General features: G+C 42.7%; 2 protein-coding genes across 2 annotated transcripts; both read left to right on the top strand.

The window, feature by feature from the left end:
- The first annotated feature begins 6,315 nt into the window (after positions 1–6,315).
- On the top strand, positions 6,316–15,388 carry LOC148343883 (fibroblast growth factor 10-like). Its single transcript, XM_088304493.1, has 3 exons — positions 6,316–7,552; positions 12,847–12,950; positions 14,695–15,388. Exons 1-3 carry the CDS (start codon positions 7,099–7,101, stop codon positions 14,884–14,886), a joined length of 750 nt encoding a protein of 249 aa, XP_088160619.1. The 5' UTR covers positions 6,316–7,098; the 3' UTR covers positions 14,887–15,388.
- Positions 15,389–18,805: 3,417 nt separating this feature from the next.
- paip1 (poly(A) binding protein interacting protein 1) lies at positions 18,806–24,420 on the top strand. Its single transcript, XM_088290998.1, has 11 exons — positions 18,806–19,194; positions 20,289–20,440; positions 20,514–20,711; positions 21,076–21,188; positions 21,274–21,385; positions 22,253–22,378; positions 22,476–22,582; positions 22,675–22,789; positions 22,866–22,920; positions 23,089–23,173; positions 23,718–24,420. Exons 1-11 carry the CDS (start codon positions 18,984–18,986, stop codon positions 23,803–23,805), a joined length of 1,362 nt encoding a protein of 453 aa, XP_088147124.1. The 5' UTR covers positions 18,806–18,983; the 3' UTR covers positions 23,806–24,420.
- The last annotated feature ends 739 nt before the right edge of the window (positions 24,421–25,159 follow it).

Below are 25,159 nucleotides of genomic sequence, written 5' to 3'. Positions count from 1 at the left end.
GAAGGCCAAGCACTGATGATGACTTGATCCAGTGTGTGACCTGTAAGTAAATTCCTTTGTCCTGTGGAAACTGACACTCAGCAGGGCGCTGTGATGTAAGCCTGTCCAGATAACGTGACAACCATCCATTGATCATTGTAAAGCAGGAAACTGCAACCTTGTCGGTTACCAGACACCCACACAACATAACACAATGGCTGGGGATGCATTAAACATTTAAATATGCTGACCAACGGAGGAAAATAAATAAGGCCTAAGTACGTATAAGCTTATCTTATTGTTTCTCCTATTCCCTACTAACCATTTGCCTACCTAACAAGCAACTATTCACTGAAAAATGCTCATCTGCCTAAATTTAACCTACTTTGGAGGCGTTATTGTTAACGGTGGAGTAGCTAGCATTGACCACCTGCTCATAGCAACCGGCTTGACAGCGAGTGTGAGTGTACATGTACTTCCATCTATCTTAGAACAACTGATTGTGCGCCCTCGGTCGCGCTACTGAAATTATAAGTATAAATTATATAACATTGCTTACCGGTATATTGTTTCATTATTGACCAATCCTAGGGCAACCATAACTATTATCTACTTACTACTATAAATTTGACACCCCTGGTATAACATTTCTTCCTATTTAATCATCACATTCAAAAAGACAAAATTAAGAATGAGAAAACCGCAGTTAAGCTAGCAAGTAAGCTAACAGTTAGCCTAGCTAGTTAGTCAGCCTATTTCTTCTTCTTATACTTCTCTTTTTTTTTAATTGTCTGGCAATCTGGATGCCCTCCGGCGTCCAGATTCACAGGTCAGGTTTTTTTAGTGCGATAGACATCGGGATTAGAGGAGGGGAATTGCAATTGTTGATGGAGATATCGTTATGTGTGGGGTAAGTGCCACTACAGCACACACATGGCGGTTATTTTCCTGTCCTATGTGAGGTCTCCGGCGTTTAAAAAAAAAAAAAAACAGTTAACAAATTAAAAATTGCTGTGTATGTACCCCACTTTTCACGTTGTACTGTGATCTGTAAAGAGCCTTTCCGCCCTATCCAAGCAGAATGTGACACAAATCTGTTCGGAACATGTGCACGTTTGGAGCAAAAGGTCCAGTGTGGTGGCTCTCATCTGGACCCCATCAGGTTGCATGTCCCCAGGCGCTCAGACTGGCATCCCTGTACCAGACCCGCTCCTTTATTAAAGCCTCAGCCTCCTGTGACCCGGCACACAGAGCGGGCCTCGGGGTACGCTCACACATGGTTCCCATAGGTCACTTGGCTTGTTTGTGACTCGCGCGTTTGATTCTCTCGCAGACCACATGTGGATTGGGAGTCGAAGAAACACGGCGCAAGGGGCTGCTCCCCGCAAAACATCTGCTTAATGATCGTGTATGCAGGGGAGGGGGCTCGGCAAAAGTCGAGACACACGACTAAAACAAGGTGAATTTCCACGCTTGAACTCTGGTGTTGTACGCCATGTTCAGCACACAGAAGTCAATCCCATATTCCCCAGCGAGCGAGATTGTTTTCACTAGCAATCCATATTGCCAAATGCCCTTCTTACAAAAATGATCCATGATGTCAATCATACTTGGAATGGTAAACACCTGCGCTGAACACAGAAGTGTTTTGATTAGTGTCCTTAAAGAAAAAGGGGTGTTGAAGGTAATAGCAAGATTGTGATTAAGGCTGTGGTGGATAGTCAGGGTCGTCAAGGCGTTCTGCTGGTGCAAACACAATTCTACATGAACAGTTTAGATTCATTGTATTAATTTGCTTCCAACAATTCATCATCATTTCATTGCCGGCAATGTGTTCAGAAATTTACTATCAAAAGTTATTTTTTTTTGTCCAATCAGATTTCAGCTACTTTGTGTTGCCATGTAAAAGAAATCTGCCCAAGGCCTGGCGTTGGGCACACACACGCGCACAAGACAAACTGTTCAACAAAAACTGGACATTACGATAGCGCAAACAACAATGACTGTTGCTGTCTGGCTTGTCTCAACCTGGAAACGGCTTTAGACCAATTTCCGAGCATCATGTGTGAACGCTACAGCTTGCTCACAAGAATGGCTGGAGCAACGAATGGAGGTCTGTATCTCTGGTGAGTATGATACATCTTGGTTAAAATTCTCATGTTTTTGTCTTGTTATTGGGAAATATTGATTTTTAAACTGCTGTATTGTAATGTGCAGGTTTGGAATTGTTTGGAGGTTATGTACTGGGAGATAAAGGTGTTTCTTTTAAATCACGGTATTCACCAGAGCTGGGCAGTCTGCCCTGTGGACGGCACGGTCCGGCACAACCGGACGCCTGTTTTTTGGGGGGAGGGGCGGGGGTTGACAAATTTTTAAAAAATGTTTGATTAACAAAGGCCCGAGGTTGGTTTTAGTCCGGCCCACGAATCGGACCTCGTGCGTGTGCTGAACCAACTTGCAAAATGGGCTAATGACAAAAATTGCCTCCAAACGTGTCAAAATTGCCACTACCAACTGTTTGTGTATGAAGAGACATATTCTGACATAACACGCGTCTCCCACCTGCTACTGGGGCATACCTTCTGTCAATCTCCATATCACCAACAGTGCATACTTCCTTGCATTGGCACGTTCGTGGAGAAGAAGAAAGAAGAAGAAGGCGACCAATAACACCATAATAAGGGAAGCGGATTTGCATAGTAAATTAGCCAGCTAAGGATGTCTAAATAAACCACTGCCGTTAGCATCTCTCCCGCAGCGCCGTCATGCATGGGTCGGGGGCCAATAATTTTTATGAATTAGGCCGGAGGATCGAGGACGGAACCGTACCAAGATAGCGGCCGCCAACTGACGGGCAAAAAAGGGTCAAGTGCCCACCTCTGGTAGTCACCTTGTCTCTTTTTTAATGCCACACAAATGATAACAATCCTGATCATTTGAATCAGGTGTGCTGGAGGATGGTGACAACTGACAAATGCACGTATACACGCCCTCGATGACCCCTGCTCTCTACAATACACTATAGTATACACCACTTACTATATGTTTTATATTGTTGAAGTAGTCCTAATATTGCAGCCAAGTGCATTTTATAAGATGAATGTGAATTTATTTCATGTCAGGTGATCATCATCAACAGCGCTTGTCTTGTGCAGGGTCGATGGAGCCACTCCCAGCTTACTTGGGGCAGAAAGACGGATTACACCCTGAACTCGTCGCCAGCTAATTGCAGTACACACACCAACGTCGTCACTGAGTGGGGACCGATACCACACTGCCCGCTAACGAGTCAAGCGAGTGTACCGCTACACTTAAATGTATTTCATTAATGTTAATTCAATTGGTTGATGTATGAAACGCTCTGACCTCCCGACGGTACGCAATATCATGAAAAAAATAAATGTAGGTATTGGAGGATGCTCATGCTTGTGTATGCATGCATGCAGGCCTTGGTAGATTTTGGAGGAATATTTTGTATTATGTCTAAAATGTTACAGAATATACTCCATGCATGGAGTGTAGAAGAATCACAGACTCGCTGTCGGTAAAACTATTACATTTTTAATATATTTATTCATGAACGTATGGTGTAACCCTCATGGTCATTGGAACATTGTGAAATCAAATCTCTACATTGGTGTTTAAATATCCGGTATTTGACTTTTCATTGTCTTATTATTTCATTATATTTTGGAGAATAACATAAGCGCTGCAGCCTGTAAGGCCTGGATCAGTCGATCATTTATTGCCAATTTTTGGGAATTTTGGAACAGCAACTCGGGGAGCTCCGTCTATAAAGAGCCACTAAATGCAGAAGCTGAGTTGAGACCATCGCCAGACCCGCAAATCTCATTTATATTGCCTTTAGGAGGACAACGCACATGTGCTTACATGGAGAAGAATTTGCTCCTTGGCCTCTCGAGAAATCCGGCAAAGCTTGTGAGTATGTTAACGTCTTTGCGAGGGAGGCCTGCACCCCGAGTGGACGACGTCACGACTGTCTCGGAACAAGAAACCCAAGAGTGTTTTCCATAAATTGTGTGTTGGTCATTTGCTTTAAATTAAAGAAAATGAGTTGAAAGCATAATGACATCAATACATTGTATTTGTGTGTCGGTTGTCGTTTGTTTATTTAATCCAAACAAAATAAGATGCTTGTTTTTTTTTTCTGCAACCAAAATTGATATTTTACCTGCTCCGCTCCCTCCATAAAGATTGCGATTATCACAGTGGAAAGGGACACTGCAAAGGAAGTGCTGATAAGATTGCTTTGTTTGCATCCCCTGATAAAGCCTCGGCATGTACGGTTGAGGCCAGGCCGCCACTCTATCCGTAGATCGTTGATGGACATTAAAGTGGGCAGTAAAAAGTGGAACTTAATGGCGGGAAAGTGAGCAACAGACCAGACATCGACATTAAAGACACGAGGGTCAGTGCAAATTAGATAAGAGTGCCAGCACAGGTTGGAAATGTCAGTTTGCCATTTGATTAACTGTCGGCAAGGTCAATGGCCGGAAGATGTAAACAAACATTCAAAGCATTAATGTTACTGACTAAGGTACTCATCAATTGTATTATTTTTTCAACATCAAAATCCTGCCGACTTTTTTGAGGGCGAAGTGCTACCGAAAGTGGATGGATGGTGGTTCCACTTTACTTTATAAAGAACTTGCGTAATATTGATTTGTTTGAAAGCTTTTACTTTGTTAAAAGTATTGTGGTATTTGAGAAAATGGGAATTTGGTAGCTGATCAATTACCATTCCACGGTTCAAGTTTATCACTCATGTTGCTTCACGACTAATGCTACGTTCACACCAAATCCGTTTGAGCGTTCCACTTCGCTTAATTGGCTGGCGTTTCATCACAAAGGTATTCACAACGCATCCCATCACTCCACACACATGATTCGCGTCGCCCGCACGCAAGCGTGCCCGCCAGCCCAAACTCCATTGACTTCAATTCGATTGCGCCGCCGGAAACGCTCCCAACAGATTTGGTGTGAGCGTAGCATTAAGATACATCCCAAAAGTTATGCACAACACTCCAGACTTGAAGGCTATAATTCCAATTATTTAATAGAGGGAAGAAAAGACCAGGCAAGATGCTGATGAGTATGAATGGAAGTCACATGTCTGAATCAATGCAATTGGGGAGCTTCATTGCATTAAAAAAAACAAAGTGGCTTGAGGCCAAGACAGTGGTCGGATGGCTGTGATAAACAAGTCGCTTGACTGCAAGCAGCCATACTGACTTAACATGATTCATCTGGTTGGACTTTCTCGAAAATGTTCTTGGGGCATCGTGTAGTAGTGCGCATCTTACGGCAGGTACCGTATGGAATGGTCAGACTGTAAAAAAAAAAAAATATATATATATATATATGTGTGTGTATATATATATATATATATATACATATATATATGTGTGTATATATATATATACATATATATATGTGTGTATATATATATATACATATATATATGTGTATATATATATATATATATACATGTGTGTATATATATATATACATATATATATATATATATATGTGTATATATATATATATATATATACGTATATATATGTGTATATATATATATACATATATATACATGTGTATATATACATGTGTATATATATATACATATATATATATGTATATATATGCATATATGTGTATATATGCGTATATATTAGATACAGTAAATCCACGCATCTTACGTATACTGTATAATACTTAACTCAATTCAGTACTGAACAAAAGCTTTCTTGTTTGAAGTACTTATTTAATTAATTAGGACTAATTCACACAAAAGTAGGCCTTTTTTCCATTAAGGTTTCCCCCAAAGTTCCCCTCCCACATTATTATTTTTTTTTTAACCTAACATTAGGATAAAGTTTATGCTAATGTTAGCTAACATCAACCTTGCTTGTATATTTGTCAGAGTTAGTACATTGTTCTTGTTTTTGTGTGCTTTTCAAATGTATTTATGATATTATATGACAACAAATCCAATGATGATGGCTGAAGTGCGGTATTTGATAAAATTGTTCCGATTAACATACTTCCACTCTTGTAATAAACCAAGCAATCGCTAATAGAAACACCAATCCGATCCTTGCAGATCTTTTCTCTCTGTCTTGAAACAACATCTGAAGATAAACTAGCACTTCTCCCACAGTCTCAAAAGTTAGACTATCATGCATGTGAGCAAGGAGGCAAACACGCACGCACACACACACACAGACAGAACGCTTGCTCCCATATGTGAGGGAGGGAGGGCTCAAGTAACTAACTGTCGCACAGCTATGTGCAACACACTCATTTTTTGGTGATCAGCCTTCAGGTGAGGACATGGCACCAGGATTTCTCACATCCAAGAATTAAGAGGAGGAGAAAGGCTCAAATGTGCCCTACGAGACCACTGCCTTGGTGCATCGCAGTTGTGTGACGGTGTGCAGTCATTTTTGGAGTGTGGGGGTCAAAAGAGACAGCAGGCAGTGATGAGGAGAGAGAGAACGATACAAGTTAAATGGATTATCTGACACACGCCCGGATTGGCCGACATGCCGCTTAAATTTTTGAGTGGGGTTTCTCAGAACAAACTCTACCAAGGCTTGACTGCACATGTGGAGTCTGGCTGGTAGCAAGCACACTGCGTGCTGCCCATTATTTTAATTCACCGGATGAGGAAGACTTCCACCTGGATATCTTTGAACCTTTTTGCTTAATTATAGCACCAGCCTGGAAGTAGGACCCACAGGACGGAAACCAAGAGAACCGTTTTGCAGAGTATACCGAATGAGAAACAAGAAGCTGAGTTTCTGACTGGAACACATATTAAATCGATCCCTTTTTTGCTGATTTCCCAAAAGTAGAGAGCTAAGAGGAATACCGACCGGAGGCTCACTGAGCAGCTTTTAAGTTAAAGCAAAGACAGAGGGAAATCAGAGGATTTCATACAGGTGGTACATAATTAGGATTTTGCACGGGGGAAGATCTGACTCGTCGCGGACTGTGCAGGGCTCCCCTTCCTGCCCACCCAGCCTATCTGCGCCCCCAGCAGCATGTCCCAGGCTCTGAGGCTGCCTCTAGTCCTCCACACAGCACACTACCATGATCAGATGTGCTGCTGGAGGGAGTAAGGCTGCCTCGTCCTGCTCCAGGACTGACTTTGGGGCTCATTCTCCCTCCGGGACAAGCCACTGGTTGAGGCCAACCACACTGTTTTCCTCGTGGTCTCTGCCTCTCCTGCTCACCCTGGTAGCTCTTGTCATCTCTCTCCCTGGAGCAGCCTGCCATCAGCTCAGGAGAGACAGACTGAGGATCACTGGACCACGGAGCCACAGGTCTCTGCTGAACATTTCAGAAAGCGAGGGCGTCTACAAGCCGGGGGCCACAGGGGGGCCCCCGGGTCGGACTGGGGGACCACAGGGTAGGCATGTGCGCAGTTACAACCATCTCCAAGGAGACATACGGAGGAGGAAGCTGTTCTCTTTCCAGAAGTTTTTCCTGAGGATCGACAAGAACGGAAGGGTCAATGGAACAAAGAGCAAGGATGACCCGCTCAGTAAGTAATCAACATGGGAATCAAAAAAAAACAAAAAAAAAACGTTGTGAAGTTTGCTGTCATCCTTTTAAGACTTTTACTGTGTATGTATTGCAGCATGAGCAAAAATAACTTCAGGGACTTCACTTGCGCTGTTGTTCCGACAGTCTCCGAGGAACCCCGATTCGGTGCTACGACTCGAAGCATTCCCGATCGTTTAGCTTCAAACCAGACATCCAACGGTATCTGGCCTGTCCAAACACTCCGCATCGCGTTGGTAGCTCTCAAATGGCTTTAAAAGGAGCAAAGGCAGATAAGACGGCCATTATCAGGCAGTCTTCACAGCCCAGAGTAAACGCTGATAAAAACCACCAAACAACAAGGAGGGGAAATGGATGTCAGCTCCAATCATGCTTTTATAATCTTCCTGCCTCTCTCTGTGTCCATGTTGCACAAATTACACTCCCCAGTCAGAAACATTTGCTTTCAGGAGAAACTCTGAGTTACACGTGCGTGCCTATCAGACGCTCGGCCACTCACATGCGCCAGTGGGTGTGTGATCTTAAAGCTGCCGACAACGACACATGTGCTCGGCGAGTACCCGCTCACATCTTCTCCTCACATGCGTGTTTTTCCCCCTCCTGTTTTCTCCCTCCTAACTCTGAGTGTGTGTGTGTGGAACCTTTTAATGCTCCCCCGGGAATTCTTAACCACACTTTCAATCAAAGCAAGCAACAACGTCAGGGGAGATTTTTGTTTTGATAAGGTCACGACAGAAGCAACTTTATTTATCTGCCGTATTAAACACTGATTTGCTGACTGCCACATTTGTTAGCTGTTTCTTTTAAGTCGTAAAACTGACCTGCATGTTGACTGACTATTACATTAGCGGTGTGCAAAGGCGTCTGAAACTTTATGTCCACATGGGAGCTGATTTACCCTTCCTGGAACGTCTCACGTTCAGGAGTCTGTGCGTCGCCTTTCTCAAAAGTCCGAGGGAGTTAGCGTGGCTTTTGCATCAGGGAGTGCGGCGAAAATGAGCCGAGGGGACGAGTTGGAGGTGCAAGTTCATGAATGGCACGGCTGATCATTGTGGTCACATCAAAGCCGTGTGTCCTCCACATCAATGGGGCTGCCATCAAAAAGCTCTGTCCTGAGGGGGTCTGAGGACACTGTGTGGATTTTGTGCTCTTGTATCAGGTTCACACGGTAAAGGACACCACACAACAGCAGCTTCAGTCTTTGCTCCCTGGGGCCAGACATGATCCCAGTTCTGATGTCTTTTGTAGACTCCACACAGTCCCTTGAAGCGACAAAATATCCCGTTTTTGTTCGATGAGTGCTAGAACAGCCTTGCCCATCCTGAGCATGAAAATGCAAGGTAAACCCGTCGCAACGGTTCAAATATGACGGTTCCTCTCTTTGATTTATGAAGGTGCTCAGGCTGTGCAAGTGCTGGTTTAGGGTGCTGCCTGTGGCCCTGCGAGGACCCAGCTTAGTGTCTCTCGTACTGAGCCAGTATCCAGTCTCCCACAGATTTATGGGGATGCCAGCGCAAAACTGTCCCACATGGCTTTCCAACCCGCTGGGAGCATGTGTTCAGGTTCGAATGAGACACTGGATAGCGCAAGCTTCCTTGCTAAGTACCTATTTGCAATATGCACGTGTGGTTAAAATATACACTAGAAGTTACATGACTAAGTGCTATTTTTTTTATACAAACAACATGCAACTTGCTGTACTATAAGTTCTCAGACTTGGTTCCTTATGGTACAAGCATTAGAATTCGAATTAGAAATCCCTTTATTGTCATTGTACTCAAGTGTGCGTAGGAGTGTGGAGGTGCAATGTGTGCACTGAGATGCGAGAAGTGTTCTTTTTTTCTCTCTCTCTCTTCATACACATTTGTCTTCTTTAATCAGAGCCGTGGCCTTTTGCATGGGAAAAACAGATGGAGCTCTTATGGAGGTTTGGCGGTGGGGGGGCAGATGTATATCTTTTCATTGAAATGAGCAAGAGGATGGATATCCCCTCTGTGTAAATACGCCCAGTGTGGTCCTTTTTAAGTGCTCTTAGGACAGATCGCGACTTCCACCTCAGCATGAGAACGACATGTTATTTTGTGCCAGCTGTGAAGATTCTTGGTCTGAATGAAGATTGGGGAAGGATCGCAAAACAAGCTGCAAAGTGCATGCCTTCTCGATATCCTTTGGAAAAACACTTCCATTCCGCAAGCAACGCACCATTGGCAGTTGTTGAGCGTATCCAAAAAGCCGCACGTTACCTGGGCTATGTTGCTACATTTTCATTAGGTACACATGCACAATCAAAGAGGATTTAGTGCAGGAGATGGAGTAAAATTTGTCGTTTAATAATGCTCAGCTTTGGAATGCACATTTTTTTTGGGGGGGAGGGGGTCACAAGTCAGTTTTTTTGTATGTTTTCCGTTCCGTTTTGGCCTTCCAATCAGGTTATGTCACAGGTATGAAAATGAAACGCTGGCACATTCTGACTTTCCTTATATAGTGTGTATGATGCAAGATGAAATTATTGAAGATGGATGTAATAAGCAGCTTAGCTCAGTTTATCAAATTGCGGCGGGGTAACAAATGCTGAGCATCTATCCACCTGCTAAAAGTCCTCATGAGCGTGCGTACATGAGCACATTTATGCGCGTGCGTGTGAGCCAGTGTATATACAAGCTGTCTCGCCCCTGCCTCCGGTGGATGACTTTGATCAGTGATCATTACAGCCTTTTCTAATCCTCACGCCACCCCCCCCAGTCTCACTGTCATGGCTCCACTGTCTTCCTCTGTTCTCTCGCTTTTCATCCCTCCCATGTTTACAGAGCAGTCAGACCGGGCCATAGATTGTCTTACATCCTCACTTCATCCCGGACACCTGATCTCTACACAGAAACCAGCTCCTCTCAGATCTTCAATGGCCGTTGTGTCGCAGTCCCCACTGCCGCCTGGCCGCTTCAGACCTCATCGCCCTGAGGTGCCACTGTTTGAACTAGAAACTGATACAGTCACGACCTCGCGGACAAGGAGAGAAGCCATCGTGCTTTTAAGGGAGGGATTGTTCTTTCGGGACACACCTGCGTGCTTCACTGTCCACTCCGCCACACGGCTTCCGGCCTCAGATCCGGAAGGTGGTGTAGGCGTCCCATACAAACAGTCATGAGACAGAAGAGTGGTGTTGATCAAAGGGTGTCGTCCGCTTCCCTGTGATGGGTGTCTCCACATGGAAGGGTGCAGCGGCTCAAGGAATTAGTGAAGTGAGGGAAGCAGTCGTGACATCAAACAAATCACGGAAACTCCTGACAGCCGCTTCCCGAGCGCATTACATTGATTGGCGCGTGTTTCCTGATGCGCCAACCATAACCGCAGTCACCACCAGACCAACCAGAATTCTTTACAACTGTCCTGACATTGCCCTTCACATCAGTGTTGCCATTATTGGGCCATTGCACGCAAGCACGTTTAAATCAGATCAACAAAGTTACTGTCGCGTCGTTGGGAGGCTGGAGCACTCCCAGCATGCTTTGCAGCACTTGGTCCGTGAATGGCATGAGAGACACTTTTTGTGATAAGCGTATTTCGTTGGTTTGGTTGTTTCATTGTTTGCTCGAATGCGTTTTGGTTGATGCTGTGTGATAGTTTTGGTTTTGATGTAACACAGTGACCGTACATCATGTGTTGGCTCGTGACTTGCCTACATTGGCATTGTGTAATAAAACCACTGTGAGTTTATACGTTTGCTTAAGGGTAATAAAAATCGCTAGAATTTCTCACTAACTTGTGAGCGCGGTCATTTGCAGTAAATAATAATTTTCGAACCAAATATGTGAAATTAGATCATTTCAGTGCAGTGCCACAGTGATTGTGAATTACTACTTTACACAACAGTCTTAACAGAAAATAAATACTATTTGTCATTTGGCTTGTAAAATTACACACACATCAATGACTTTTAGGAAAGTTGAAAATGCATTGACAACAGGTTTACGTGAAAACAAAAGCTCTTTTTATATTGCCTGTTAAGGCTGCGTTTTTCCAGGGCGTTAAAGATAAATGTCACTCACATGGAATTAGGAAGAGAGGAATATTGTGTCTTTGGAAATAGCATTAGCGTCATAACAGAGGCTGGACAGGGGTGTGAAGATTGACTCCCTTCTCTCCCCCTGTTGTGTTGAAAGTATCACGTCATTTGCTGGCGCTGGTGTCATCATGCACCAATTACGGTACGTGATTATGGGATGTCGCTGTAAAGCAATATCCCACCTTGCTGCCTTCTGCGCAAAAAGGAGGTCGGATAAAAAAATATATATATAGATATATACATTGTGTGTTCTGTTCAGTATGTTACAACCAAAACTGCACATCACAGTTGTGCCACAAAACCGCATCTATAAATGAAGGCGTTCTTATGTAATTGGGGAGGGGCCAGTCATGCCGCACTGCAAAGTTCATCACTAGGCACAGTTTTAGCCAAGCCCCCTGGGAAAAAAAAACCTTTGCGCGTCTTCAGCAATCACTTTCAACCATGTGTAGTATATTGAGAAACAAATCTCTAAATTCACTTTGCAGGGTCTTTGAGCACAACTGTCCCATTTTACTAGCTGGTGTCAACCTAGGCAAAAATTGTTGGTGTTCGGCACACTTGCTTTTTATCCCCTGAAGGCCCATGAGTGCCTCAATAAGTCGTCCCTACGTGCTCATTGCTGGCTTTTTTCACACACACTGCCAGCAGAGAATGAGATAAGTAGTCGTGGTGGTCAAAGGACACATTGGGAAGTTGTATCTCTCTGACCTCTTACAAAGACCACATACCTGGGGTATAAATTAGCCCCATTAACAGCCGTTGAGAACCTTGAATTATTTGCGTAGGGACTTAGAAACCTGACCAAGCAAACAGAATTAAACAAGCCGGAGATTCTCAGTGGTGTCCACCTATTCATTTTCAAATTGTGCAGCTGGAATCAGTTACACGGTTGTAAATCTTGATTACAGTTGTAAAAGCGGAAATCTCCCATCCATGTGTTCCCTTGCGTAGGGATTTCTAAAATATAATCATACTTTGGTGGATGTGCACTAAGAAGAAAAAAAAGGCTATTTAGAATCCCAAAGGACACAGGTGACAGACAATGTGCATTGTTCTCTTCTCTTATCTGCTGCAGGAAAACATTTTACACATTTGCATCCCCTGCCGTCTGAGTTTTGTCTTTGCGGACCGAAAAGCGATTCCCATTTTTCCTTGGCAGCATTCTGAATGGGGAATATTAATAAAATGTTGTTGTGACTCTTTTCTAGGTATTCTGGAAATTACATCGGTGGACGTGGGAGTGGTGGCTATCAAAGGGCTGAACAGCAACTACTATCTGGCAATCAGCAGGAAGGGAGAATTGTACGGAGCGGTGAGTATCCGTGGTCAGAGGTCCCGTCTTCTTTTAGACATATCATCCTCAGCGTATCAAAAAAATAATAATACTAATAATTTGTGATCGAGTTACATTTTGTCAAGTGTGCAGACAGGAAACTCAAGAGTGAAAAAGCAAACCCAGAGGTCAAATACAATCAGATTTTAAAACAACTTATCCCACTGGCAATAATGGCGAATCACTGATGATGTAGTGGTCGACTTCCTTGCAGACCACATGGGTTCGTTCCCTATCGTGTGACCAGTGTCAATGTGGTCAAATGTAACATTTTAGCACAATTCTTAAAAGTGTACAAACAAGTTAAGCTCTTTTAATTAGAAATTCTCAGTCTTAATTTGGTAACACAACAATTGAATGATGCTATTTTGAAAATAAACTAAGCAACATCTCGGCCTCCAATTTTACTCCAAACCAACACACCACTCCATATAGAATGAAGTGGGCGCAATGACGGCAAGGCAGGAGGAAAGCCTCCATAAAAGACAGAGAAGGTCCAAAGTTTGGGCTCATTTCACACTTTTTAAAGAAGGACTCAAAGTGCTCTGTGTCAAATGCAAAGCAAGAACTTGTGTACCACAAGAGCACATCGCTGCGATTGCTAACACAAGGTAATGTATTGATGTTAGCTCGTATAAAATAGACTACCAGCACTAATTAGTATGTATTGTAACGCTCCAGGAAGAAGTCAAGATTGACACAGTTGACGCTTTACTGAGCCAATGTTAACAAAATGAAAGAAACACAATACATTGATTGACGTGCATTGCCAAATCAAAACAAATGATTACAAATATCACTCACCATTAGCTAGCGTTTGTCAGCCTATGATGGACAAAATTGTCGTTAGCATACAGTTCATGTCTGCGTATTAATCGACATAATATATCTGCTAATGACGCTTCACTTTGGTCAGCTGCCCTCGTTTCTCACTGCTGATCTGAATCTGTTAAAACGAGCAGCAATCAGGATGAGCCTCAAGTCGTTACCTTTCAGCTAACTTTGGATTACGTCTGCTAGCATCTGTGTCGCGACCATAGCGACGCTAGTGTCACGGGGCCAATAGGAGAAGCACGTTGTCAAACTTAGATCTCAATTACAAAGTATCTAACGAGTATTTTTGTTTATTTTGAAACTTTTTGGGAAATGCGACTCATGATTATATATTTTTTTTATTTCCAAAACACCACATGTTATGGCCGTACTGAGGTCCTGTTCAAAGATTTCCGCATCAAATTCCGGACAATCCGGACCGGTTGGCAGCTTTGCATACGTCTGTTTAGAATGTAAAGATGGTGACCCCAAGTGGAGAAAAATAATACTTGCACTTCACATATCAATTTTGCATCATTGTTTAGCACTGCGAAATCAATTTTGATGCAATTAGTTGATTAATCGATTTGATAATCGGAAGAACATTTGGTTCTGACAAAAGAAAAGAGTTGGTTTCTTTTCTTAAAAAACAAAGTAGAGGCTACTCCTTTAAAATAAATGCCGGAAAAAATCTGATTCAGAAATGAATTGATTAATGACATGATTGATGGCAGTTTCAAGTTTTGGTTTTAGAGGTGTATGTTTTTTTCCAGAAATGTTTCCAATTGTCAACTTGAGGTATGTTGACCTGTAGATTAGGGAGTAGTTGCACGAATAACCCTTACAGATCTGCGCATAAAAACTGTCGTACACAAGGAATATAACACGAACACATGTTTTTTTTTCCTAGAGAGAGTTTGGCATTGACTGCACCTTGAAGGAGCGTATCGAGGAAAACGGCTACAACACGTACGCGTCAGCCGAGTGGAAGAACAAGAAGCGGCAGATGTTTGTGGGTCTGAACATCCACGGGAGGCCTGTGCGAGGGAAGAGAACGCGCAGGAAAAACACGGCCACCCACTTCCTTCCAATCATGGCGTGAGCCCGTCGTCAAACGCGTTGGAAAAAGGACAAAATGTAGCACTGGCAAATAGAGGCATTCCTATCCTGAAGGAAATTTTCGAAAGAAGGCACTAACACTGACAAACAACTGAGATCATGAACTTTATTTGACAGAGGAGCGTGTGTATGTGTTCGATGTGGCACAGGATGCAATATTTATCTTATTTCTGTGCCAAACGGGAACTACATGGTTAATAAAAAGATAAGTCTCTCAGCTAATAAGCAAGTGTAGATGCAAACCAATGGGTGACCTAATATGTCCAGTTTATAATTAAACTCTTCTAGAGAACACAGCAAAGCAAACATTCAATTACTTCACGCCTGTGTTTGGTCTGCACTGTAACTGATTTATTTATTTTGTGATAATTTAACTGGAGGGGAACACTTTCGATGTGAGCATTCCGTGGCATTCTTCCCTTTTTTTTATATATAGGATCTCTATCAAGTGGAAATAAAATACAGATTTTCTCCTCTGCATCCCATCTGTTGTGTTCAGCGCTCTCTCTTGATTTGAGGTCACGCTACGCGAGTCCTTATCTGCATGGCCGACAAGGCAACCATTTAATGTCTGAAGGCTGGCTAATCCATGTGGCAACCATTGCTCTGATTATCTCCCAAACCGAGCGGAAACATAAAGACAAGACAGAAGGGAGGGAGAACACTGCAATGATATGGTTGGTAGATGCAGGCGGAATTGACGTTGAGCTGAGGACCACCAGGGTGAACATCGACACTGAAGCACCTGCTGAAAATATGTATTTCAAAAAAGTTGAAGACTCATCCTGGCCTTGAATATGCTCTGGTTGCTGCGACGCGAATATGCGAGGAAGGAGCAACGTGACCTGCGTCTGACCACCCACTTGCCTCAGTCATTATGCACAAGTGCACTAATCAGTGACAGATGCCTTGATGCCAGATCAAAAGAGCGCGGGGAAAACATTTATGCCACAAGTTTCTGGGACTCATGTCTTTGTAACTTGTCTCGACAAATATCTATTTTGGCAAAGCTTTGGGACACTGGCATGGCACAGGTGCGTGCTTCTAAACCGTTGTCACTTGGGGACAATTCTGGAACCCACTTTGACAGCTAGCTAGCTAGCTAGCTAGCCAGCCGGATAGATAGAGTAAAAGTACTCAGAAAGCAATCCCTCGTTTTTGCGGTTGCTGGGACCGGAACCCCAAAAAGTGATCAAATGTGAAGTAGTGGTTGAGTTCTTTTTATTATTATCATTTTTAATTTTTAATTTTAGGGGGATTTACACTTCTAATACACCCTAACATGGTTCCCAACCTTCTAAATATTTGTCACTTATAACTACGTTAACCTTTCCAGTTTTAATCCTAAAATTGGCTTGCCTCAACTAGAATCTCGCGCTGCATTTTAGTGAAAGGTCCTTGTTGATGTTAGTGTGCAAAGCGAAAGTTAAGCCATGATTTCTTCCGGAAGAAGCACAATCACCGGATGTAATCATGGCTTAACCTTTACTTTGCGCAAGAACATCAACGATGACCTTTCTATTTAATTTGATTCTAGTTAAGGTAACCCGTTTTAAGGTGAACTGTAAACAAACACTTGAACATTTTATTTGCCAATGTTTCGTCATCCTTGGCTTGCTGAGTGTGGTCCGCTCACAGCTTCTGAACACAGCTGTTTACGATACGCTTATGCTTCTCGACTCTGACTAACTCAACGGCACAGTTGAATAATGTTATGAGTTTCCGAACGTTGTTCAAAAATGCCGTTCGTAGATTAACGACACTGGTGCGCTAGAACAAGAGAACATGCTGGGTCAACGCAGACAATCATCTCGCGGGATAAATTCATTCATGCTCTCATTGGTCGATCTCGATCCAAGGAACCAATCATGCGCCTTGTATGAGTGCCCGTGGCCATGTACTAAGCCACAGAGTCAAATGATCTCTTTGAAACAATGTGTTTTCCACAATATGGCTGCCGATATAGCTGTAATTCTTTTTTTGATAAATCATTTGCAGAAACCTGCAAGGCACTGAAGCCGTGAAGTGGCGCGGTAACTGTACTTGAATATAATTTAAGGCAAGTCGACCCACCGCTAGTGAGCGGTGTCACTGCGCACTGCTCCTCACCCCAAAACATCATATGTTGGTTCCACCCAAAAAATTGAGGACCCCGTGTAATTTCTTATTACCCGTCCCAACCGAGTCGTTTTTATTAGAGGAGCAAAGAACGACTATAGCACTTTTCAGATTTCTTTTTTCTTTTATTGCCAAGGATAAGTAGCTTGGATAATGGACAGATGGATTTAACATTCCATTTTCCTCTTGTGGTGACTCATGGAATAAGAAATGCTGCCATGCAATCCTCCAGTGGCATGGTATTTACTGTATCAGACAGTTAGTGTTACGAAATCCAAGGTAATTTAGCTTAACACAAGCTAATGGAGGTCTTTGGCCCCCTGGATGAAATTAAACCACAGAGTAGCCTTGAATTTTCTTTAATTCGTGCCTAATGGCTCTTGATACTATATAATGAGGCACCAGGGAAAAAACCCAAAGGGAGCTAATGAATAGTGGCCTTGTAGGGAGTGAGGTCCATCAACAGACACACTTGTGCCCGACCCCTCCTCCACCATTAGCACCAGCGTCGTTTGTCATCTGGTGCACTCCCCAGACACTTGAAAGTGTTCAAACTTCCTCCGGGACGCTGGCATATGGGGGACAGCAATAAGAGAAAATAGGCACGCTAATCTTTTATCAAAAGTAGGTCCTCGCATTCTGGCGCGGGAATTCACTGTGGCATAATGTGATCCAGCTTTGGGAAACAAGTGGAAAATGGCCGCAGGCTGAACACAACTAATGAATACTTACACTGAGAAGTCTGGAGCAACACATGTTTGTAGTGGGCCACTACCGAATGAGCTTGGGTTGGGAGAGGCGCTTCCAAATATAGTGTGCGGGACAATCATGTTTGTGAGATTGCGTTCCAATGAACAAAATCACGTAGAAAACTCTTCATTGTCATTCAATTTGCTGTAATATAATTATTTCGACATTCATTTCTCCCTTAGATACCAATTTAAAATCAAAGGAAGCACCATAGCAGTGAGGTCTCCGAGAGGTCAATTTCACACTTTATGAATACTCACATGATTTGGGAATGATTGGTTTAATTTTTTATTTGAGAAATTACAGATATTACATCTTTTTTTTATAATAAATACTTTCTTTACCTTTTTGTACAATTGGCTTTTCGGCAAGAAAAATGAATTTGCTGAACGTTTGTAAGTGGTGTCGCCATTGGGCAATTGTACAACACAATACAAATGTATTTTCTAAAGTGTATAATGTAAGGACTTGTGCTTGTTGCCATTCTGTTCAACAGGTTATTTAAATTCTTTAGCCACGGTGCAGACAAGCAGTTGAAAGATCCGACTGGTTAGCACGATGGCCTCAATGTTCAGAGGTGCAGGATTCGGTTCCGGCTTTGGCACTTCCTGTGTGGAGTTTGCATGTTCACCCCAGCCTGCGTGGGTTTCCTCCAGGTACTGCGGTTTCTAGCCCCATGCCAAAAACATGAGTGGTAGGTTGATTGAACACTCAAAATGAGTGTGAGCGTGGATGGTTGTTTGTCTATGTGTGCCTTGCGATTGGCTGGCCTCCAGTCCAGTGAGCAGCCCGCCTACTACCCGAAGAAAGCTGGGATAGGCTCCATTGCACTTGGGTTATTATTCACATTGATGATGGATACATTCTTGAATTTTTTTTTTATCACGGTCTTTTTTTTTGGGTTCAGGTGGGTCAGAAGCCTAGCCTGAGAACTTTTTATTCCCCCTCCCGTGCGGTCCTCTCAAATGCTGCGCTTCCACTCCACACCAGTAGATGACGACATCTCTCCCTCTAATATCAAAACAACAGCGGGTTTGTTGTCAGGAAGTGGCCCTAAAAGTTAATAATGGACGAAACGCCAACATGAGCTAAACGAAGCAAGTATTGGCTAAAAAAAAAACAACCAGGACTTGTTCGGGAATACGGACTTTCTTCGTTGTCTGTAGATGTTTTCTTTTGAGTTGTAAAGCTGAAAAAAAAAACAAGCGGGTCATGAACGAGAATTTTAACAGAGCTCCCGGAGCAGGGAGAAGCCGAAACCTTCCAGTAGACGCCGAACTCCCGAGCACGGGTTGGGACAGTGATAGTCGCTTAGCATTTTTCAACCAAAGGGAACCTTTGAGGCAGCCTCGAACATACCAAGCTGCTGTGGACTGCAACGTTAGCACGGCCACTGAAAATGGCGCTGCGGGTGGTAGTGGAGGTAAAGAGCATACAGACAGACATGCTAACGTTAACTAGCCTTTAGCTTTCATATTCGAATCCACGCTCTTAACATGGACCTGTTTTATCGGGTTACTATAGGCCAAAGTGCGTCGTCTCTATTTCAACGCATCCAACTTAAGCATTCTCTTCGCTAAAAGGCAAACGACTTTCGCCGCGTCCAAATGTGGAAGTGTCATCGTGAGCGCAAACCGAAAATAACCTCCGGATGGAGCTACTTTAGCATTTAGCATTTTTAAGATCTGTCGTAGTTGGTGACGTTGGTTCGAATTAAAACTCGTTTGGCAATATATAAATATACACACATTTAAAGGTGCTCTGTCTCAGCAAACATCACATGTAAACAAAAAGATATGAACTCTGTGGCAATTGTACGTTATGGTCAGGTGACCACTTTTGCAAAATCACTGGCAATCCAACATATAACAAAACCCGCTACATTACAAAAAAACGGTGATTCTTTTCCATATGATGTGCAGTATCTAAAAATCCTGAAAAATTTTAAGATATTTGTCAGTCATTTCAGAAAGTGAAACCTATAAATGCGTGTCAGAAAAGTTCCAGTACTAGAGTCACACAAAATATTTTTCAAAACCCCAACTGCAAATGACAGTTCTTCCCTTCTCTCTGGGTCAGGAATCAACCAGCACGCCTACATAGATATCCTGTGGTGTTTGCTTTGTTCATTCAGTAAGAAGAAACAAGTTGTGGCGGGGTGACGTGTCGCTGATTCTGCGTGACCTACAGCCTGAGTATCTGACAGTTCCTTGCCGAGAAAAACGTGGTCATGCTGAAGAAACTTCTCTACTCAATCACGACTTGGCTCTACCCATCCCTTCCCACCCCACAAAAATAATAATGTGAAAATATTATTACAATTGCTTCTTGAAGAAATAAATCACCAAATTGTCAAAGCATTTATATAAACACTGTTCTTAATCAATGACGTATCAAATGTCTATCAGTTTAGCATGAAAGGAATCAAGGGAGGCAGGCGACTACGACAAAACATTTGCAGCTTGGAAGCATGTTTCTCAGGTCAAAAGTTTCCAATCTCTTGTCTTCTCCTTTCAGACAGTAAAAGACAGAGCGTAGGCCAGCACAGTGTAAATACCAACAGTCCTTCTGTGTCCATGGGGTGTAATAATTTGGATTCCTTGGTTGAGTCATCCACACTCTCTGCAAGCGCTCCAGAGTTTGTCCCGACTGCTGTCTACCAAAATGATGTAAGGAGCATAATGAGGCCATTCTTTTGTATTTCTTTTGATGACTTACTTTTGTTGCCTTTTTCTTGTTAAGGATCAGACTTTCTATGAGGACAATGATGACACTTTCAGTGCGCCGTCCTTGGCCGAAATGGTGCGGGATTTCCTTTGCCACCTGAGCTCCTCTCCTGGAATGTTTGAGTCGGACGTTGAACACATAACAAGCGTGCTTAATTCGTACGTTACCACAGTGGGGTTGTTGGCAGAACTGGTGGAGCTGATCTACACAGAGGTATGGCAGTTGGTGCCTGCTTTAGCTGCTCTTTGTCTTTAATCTTATGACAGGAGTCTCCAGCATATTGCTAAGCATGAGCGATGCATTCTTCTTCTCTGTAGTCTTTCATATTAATTCATGGTTCATTTACCTTCATTTTAGCCTTACCTATAAGACCGAAACATTTATGTAGAATAAATAAAATAATAAATTATTTTACAAAACCTTTCCGTCCGCATATGAATCCTCTATTTCCATGCATCATGTGCGAAGCACACCCTTGTGCTGTGGAAATGATTAATGTTAATACATGAATAGGTCTCCGGAAAGTTCACTCTGTAAAAGTATCTCACGCAAGTGTTTCATGTCCTTCTCATTGCAGTCCACCGCCATTCCCAACTTCGCTTACACGGGAGCACGACTTTGTAACTATCTGTCCCATCATCTCAACCTCAGCCCACATAGTGGTAACTTTCGCCAGCTTCTCTTGCAAAAGTAAAATTTCCCTTCTTTGATCTAGTCCCGCTACCTCACAGTTTTGTTGTCCCCCACACAACAACAAAAGCATTGTGTATTGCAGGTGTCAAAAAGAATTTGAGCAGAGAGATGTAGCTGTGCAAGGAGACCCTGACACACAGAAAAAGTTCCACGCATTTGCGCTCTTTCTCGGAGAGCTCTATCTTCATCTGGAGGTAAGGAGTCCTAATTTCTCCAGTTAAAGAGTATTCTCAGCAATCCATCCATCAATCCGTTTTTTTAAAGTGCTTGACGTCATTACGGTTGCAGGCGAGTTGAAGTCTGTCCTAACTGACCTCAGGCTTGGGGTGTGGATCAGGGTGACTGGGGTGCGAGGCAATCACAGGGCACATATCGGCCAACAAACCCAGATCCTCAGAACTGTGAGGCAGATGTACCAACCACTAGCGAAACTAACCGTGCTGCCTGTGTTTAAAATGTTACTACGCGGACGCAGTGTAGATTTAGTCTTCGACAGTTTTTTTTCTTAATTTCTGCATGATGCTTGCTTGAAATGTCAATTTTATTTATTTATTTATTTTTGAATATAATTATTAATGTTATTATTTGTTTTATAAAGTGAACACACTAATTGACATTTAAAATTGCACAGAGTGGTGCACCCAACTGATCGATCTGGTTGATGCCTGCTCAGTGATTTTTAGGTATGCATGTGAGTCCGACTGCCACTCCACTTTTCTCGCATATGCAAACTTGTCCCCGTGATCCTAAACAGAATATGAGATACAGAATTGATAACCAGTTGGCATTGTGACAGGGGAGGAGGTTAGCACATCTGCCTCACAGTCAAACGGTTTGAATCTCGTCTAGGACGTGTGTACACGTACGCCGACCTCCTACCATATTTGAAAAATCCTGCACACAAGGCTCATTGAATTCTCAAAATTGCTCGTAGGGGTGAATGTCAACATTTGTTTTATTTTTTCCATATGTGCCAGGTGGTTGACGTGACGTCTGGTCGGCCAACAAAGTGCGTCCTAATGTGTGAAACTAAGAAGGCGTTTGAATCTGTGTTTGTTTAGTTAAAGAGTAGCAAAGGAGCTTTAACCCGAGCGCACATCCTCCTGCTCGCATTGAAAGACGTGTTGAACACGCTGCTCTCCAGTCCTGCGGATGCAAACATCATCTGTGCTGTGAAACTGCTCAAGGTTCCGAAGCTTTAATGGCGTATTCCATCTTGCACGTTTGAGTTTAGCAATTGCTTTACTGTATGATTTATTGATGTATTTTTGTAACTTTTTAAAGCTGACAGGTTCCGCGTTGGACGACGCTTGGAAAGAAAGGGGAAACCCATTCATGGAAGAGCTGATCCAGAGGATCGAAACTATTGTACTGGATGCCACTTGCAGTAGGTGTGTGCTTGTAAGCAGCTCAACGTGTTCTATCAACGGGGATGGCGCCAAATATCAAAGCAGCATGATAAAGTCTGCTCCTCCTGCCTCAGGGATGTCCGACAAATGCTTCTCAAGCTAGTTGAGCTGAGGTCCAGTGACTGGGGAAGAGTGTGTGCTACTGCGACCAGCAATGCTACGCCCGACAACGATCCCAACTACTTCATGGTGAGTGTGACGTGTACTGGACTCCTCATGCTGTTCCCCCTAATTTTCTTTTAATTATCTCGACTTTTTCTAACAGAATGAGCCCACTTTTTACACAGAAGACGGAACTCCTTTTACGGCAGCAGACCCAGGTAAGAATGTAGTGTATTCGTGGAGGAGCTATACCAAAAGAATGAACCTGATTCACACTGCTTTGGTTGTTACGTTTCTTGTCTTGCTGGACTTATGGTTTGCTCCGTGCGAGAAGTCGTTATAGGAAAGCCTTTCTCCTTCTTAGTGGGACTATTTTGCTTTGACAGAATATGCTGAGAAATACCAGGAGCTGATGGAAAGGCAAGACTACTTCCATGATTTCGGTGGGGATAATGAAACTGAAAATGATGAGTAAGTACTCATATCCCCTTTGTTTTTCTTTTATTGCTTTGTTTTCACACTGTCGTCTCTTCAGTCCCGTTCACAGCCAATAGTGCAATTGAATATTTTTCCAACACTATTTAATTATTTTACTGAGATTTTTTTTTTCTTCATTTCATTTGCAAGTAGTAGTAAATCACTGGCGGGCCTGATTCAGGAACAGTGCGGGCTCTTTGTGGCCCGCAGGCTGTAGTTTGCTGACCGGGACTATAACCCTTGTATCTTAAAATTGCCGTAAACAGACTTGTCGAACCGCTGTATTACTATGATGACATCTTGAGAGTGATCTTCCACAGGGCATTTCTTGTTCAGCATGACTTTTCTGTCTTTTGCTGAATCGCAACCTTGTCTCATAAGGATCACCGATTCAGTTTAGCAGTAGTGTGCAAAACACAAAAAGGTCCAAGATCACTCCTGCGTGCCTGTCATCGTGTGCTTAAGCCTATTCATATCAAGGTCGCAAGTGTCCCTAATGATTTAGAGGAAAACAAAATGTCTTCTGCTTTGTTCACAGATACGACTTTGACGATGAGATGGATCCCGAGATCGAAGAAGCCTTTGAGAATTTCTGTTTAGAGTCGGAGAGGAAACGACAGCAATGACATGAGCGGCAACTCCAAACACATTGCTGAAAAGCTGTGAAGCAAAACAAGCTACTGTCTCATAGCCTCCAAATATTATTTGACCGTAAACGATAAGCGTTGTAATAAAAGCTGTTCAAAGTTGCACATCTGACACTTTGCTTCCGGTCAAAGTAGATTAGAAAAGGCAGACAATCGATGAAATGTTTGTTAAAAGAAAAAAGTTGAGCTATTAATATTTTCTTCGTTTCTGGACACTTTCATCGTTTGTTTTGTTTTTTCCAGAAGTATATTTTAGCCTTCTTGAAACTAGTTCAACTCCAAAATAACCACCATGAGGGACATAGATTGCTGTGGCGTTTGTTTTTCTCATAAGTGTTCCCATTTTGTTCAAAGTGCAGATGTTTATACTCGATAAGCATCACAAATCTGTATGTTTAAAAAAAAAAAGAAAGAAAATTCAGATTGTCGGCATCGGCTCAAGTCCGCTGCTTTAAGCATTCGTTTTCATCTGAGACTCAAAGACTGTTTATTAGCAATCCACACAGGCTGTAAAAAAGAATGTTGTTTTATATAAATAGTGTGCTCATATTATTTATAGTATTGTTTGCCTGCAATAAACTCTTTATAATGTGACATTTTATTTCTGTTTGCTTATATTAAGGTCAATTAATATTTTGAACTCCTTGACTTTTCACCTAAGCTTTTACGTGTGGCGGTTTGTTCATCGCTCCGACCCCCACTCTGCTATAATCTGATAACTTTGTGCTATGATGTCATCGTTAGTATTTTAAATTCAACTAATAACATCATCTGTGATTTATGAGAATCTTATAGAACCACTTTCTCATAGCGTCATTCAAGATGCTTGACCTTTTTATTTTTCTGCCCTGCTTTCTTCCTGACACCACTTGCTATTTAATTAGCATTCTGAAATATAATACACAACCATTTTCTCCTGAAAAACAGTTTGTTGCCATCTCCGAGATCCAAATAGCCTTTGAAATGGGTGTTAACGTCATTCTTCCAAGCACTTGCAAAGACTTGGAAAAACTGATAAGATTTGTGCTTTTGATTTGCACTCAATGTCTTTTTACATTGCAGTCGGCAGCAACCTGTTGTGCTTGTCTCATTATATTGAAATTTCTTAATATGTATACTTTCATATTTGTCCTGTATAATAATGGCTGCATTTTTAAACAAAATCTTAAACATCAGACAGATGTGTTTTGTTTCAGATGGAGAACTCCTCAGCGAAGGATGCAGCCAATCACTTGAAAGTGGTTTTAGCGCGCCCTCTATCGGCGATTTAATGCAACACCCTTGGCTCTAAATTCACGGGAGGTGAGTTTCAATTTCGGATTCCGCACATATT

This window comes from Idiotropiscis lumnitzeri, chromosome 1 (assembly GCF_059441095.1).
Source record: "Idiotropiscis lumnitzeri isolate Australia: NSW breed Sydney's pygmy pipehorse chromosome 1, RoL_Ilum_1.0, whole genome shotgun sequence".
Lineage (NCBI taxonomy): Eukaryota > Metazoa > Chordata > Actinopteri > Syngnathiformes > Syngnathidae > Idiotropiscis > Idiotropiscis lumnitzeri.
This window is presented reverse-complemented; position numbering and strand designations above follow the sequence as displayed.

Coding starts and splice junctions, on each gene's coding strand:
- LOC148343883 (XM_088304493.1), top strand. CDS start 7,099: ATGATCAGATGTGCTGCTGGAGGGAGTAAGGCTGCCTCGTCCTGCTCC. Junction 7,553..12,846: donor GAGCAAGGATGACCCGCTCA/GTAAGTAATCAA, acceptor ACTCTTTTCTAG/GTATTCTGGAAATTACATCG. Junction 12,951..14,694: donor AGGGAGAATTGTACGGAGCG/GTGAGTATCCGT, acceptor TTTTTTTCCTAG/AGAGAGTTTGGCATTGACTG.
- paip1 (XM_088290998.1), top strand. CDS start 18,984: ATGAACGAGAATTTTAACAGAGCTCCCGGAGCAGGGAGAAGCCGAAAC. Junction 20,441..20,513: donor CTGCTGTCTACCAAAATGAT/GTAAGGAGCATA, acceptor TTTCTTGTTAAG/GATCAGACTTTCTATGAGGA. Junction 22,379..22,475: donor GTGCTGTGAAACTGCTCAAG/GTTCCGAAGCTT, acceptor AACTTTTTAAAG/CTGACAGGTTCCGCGTTGGA.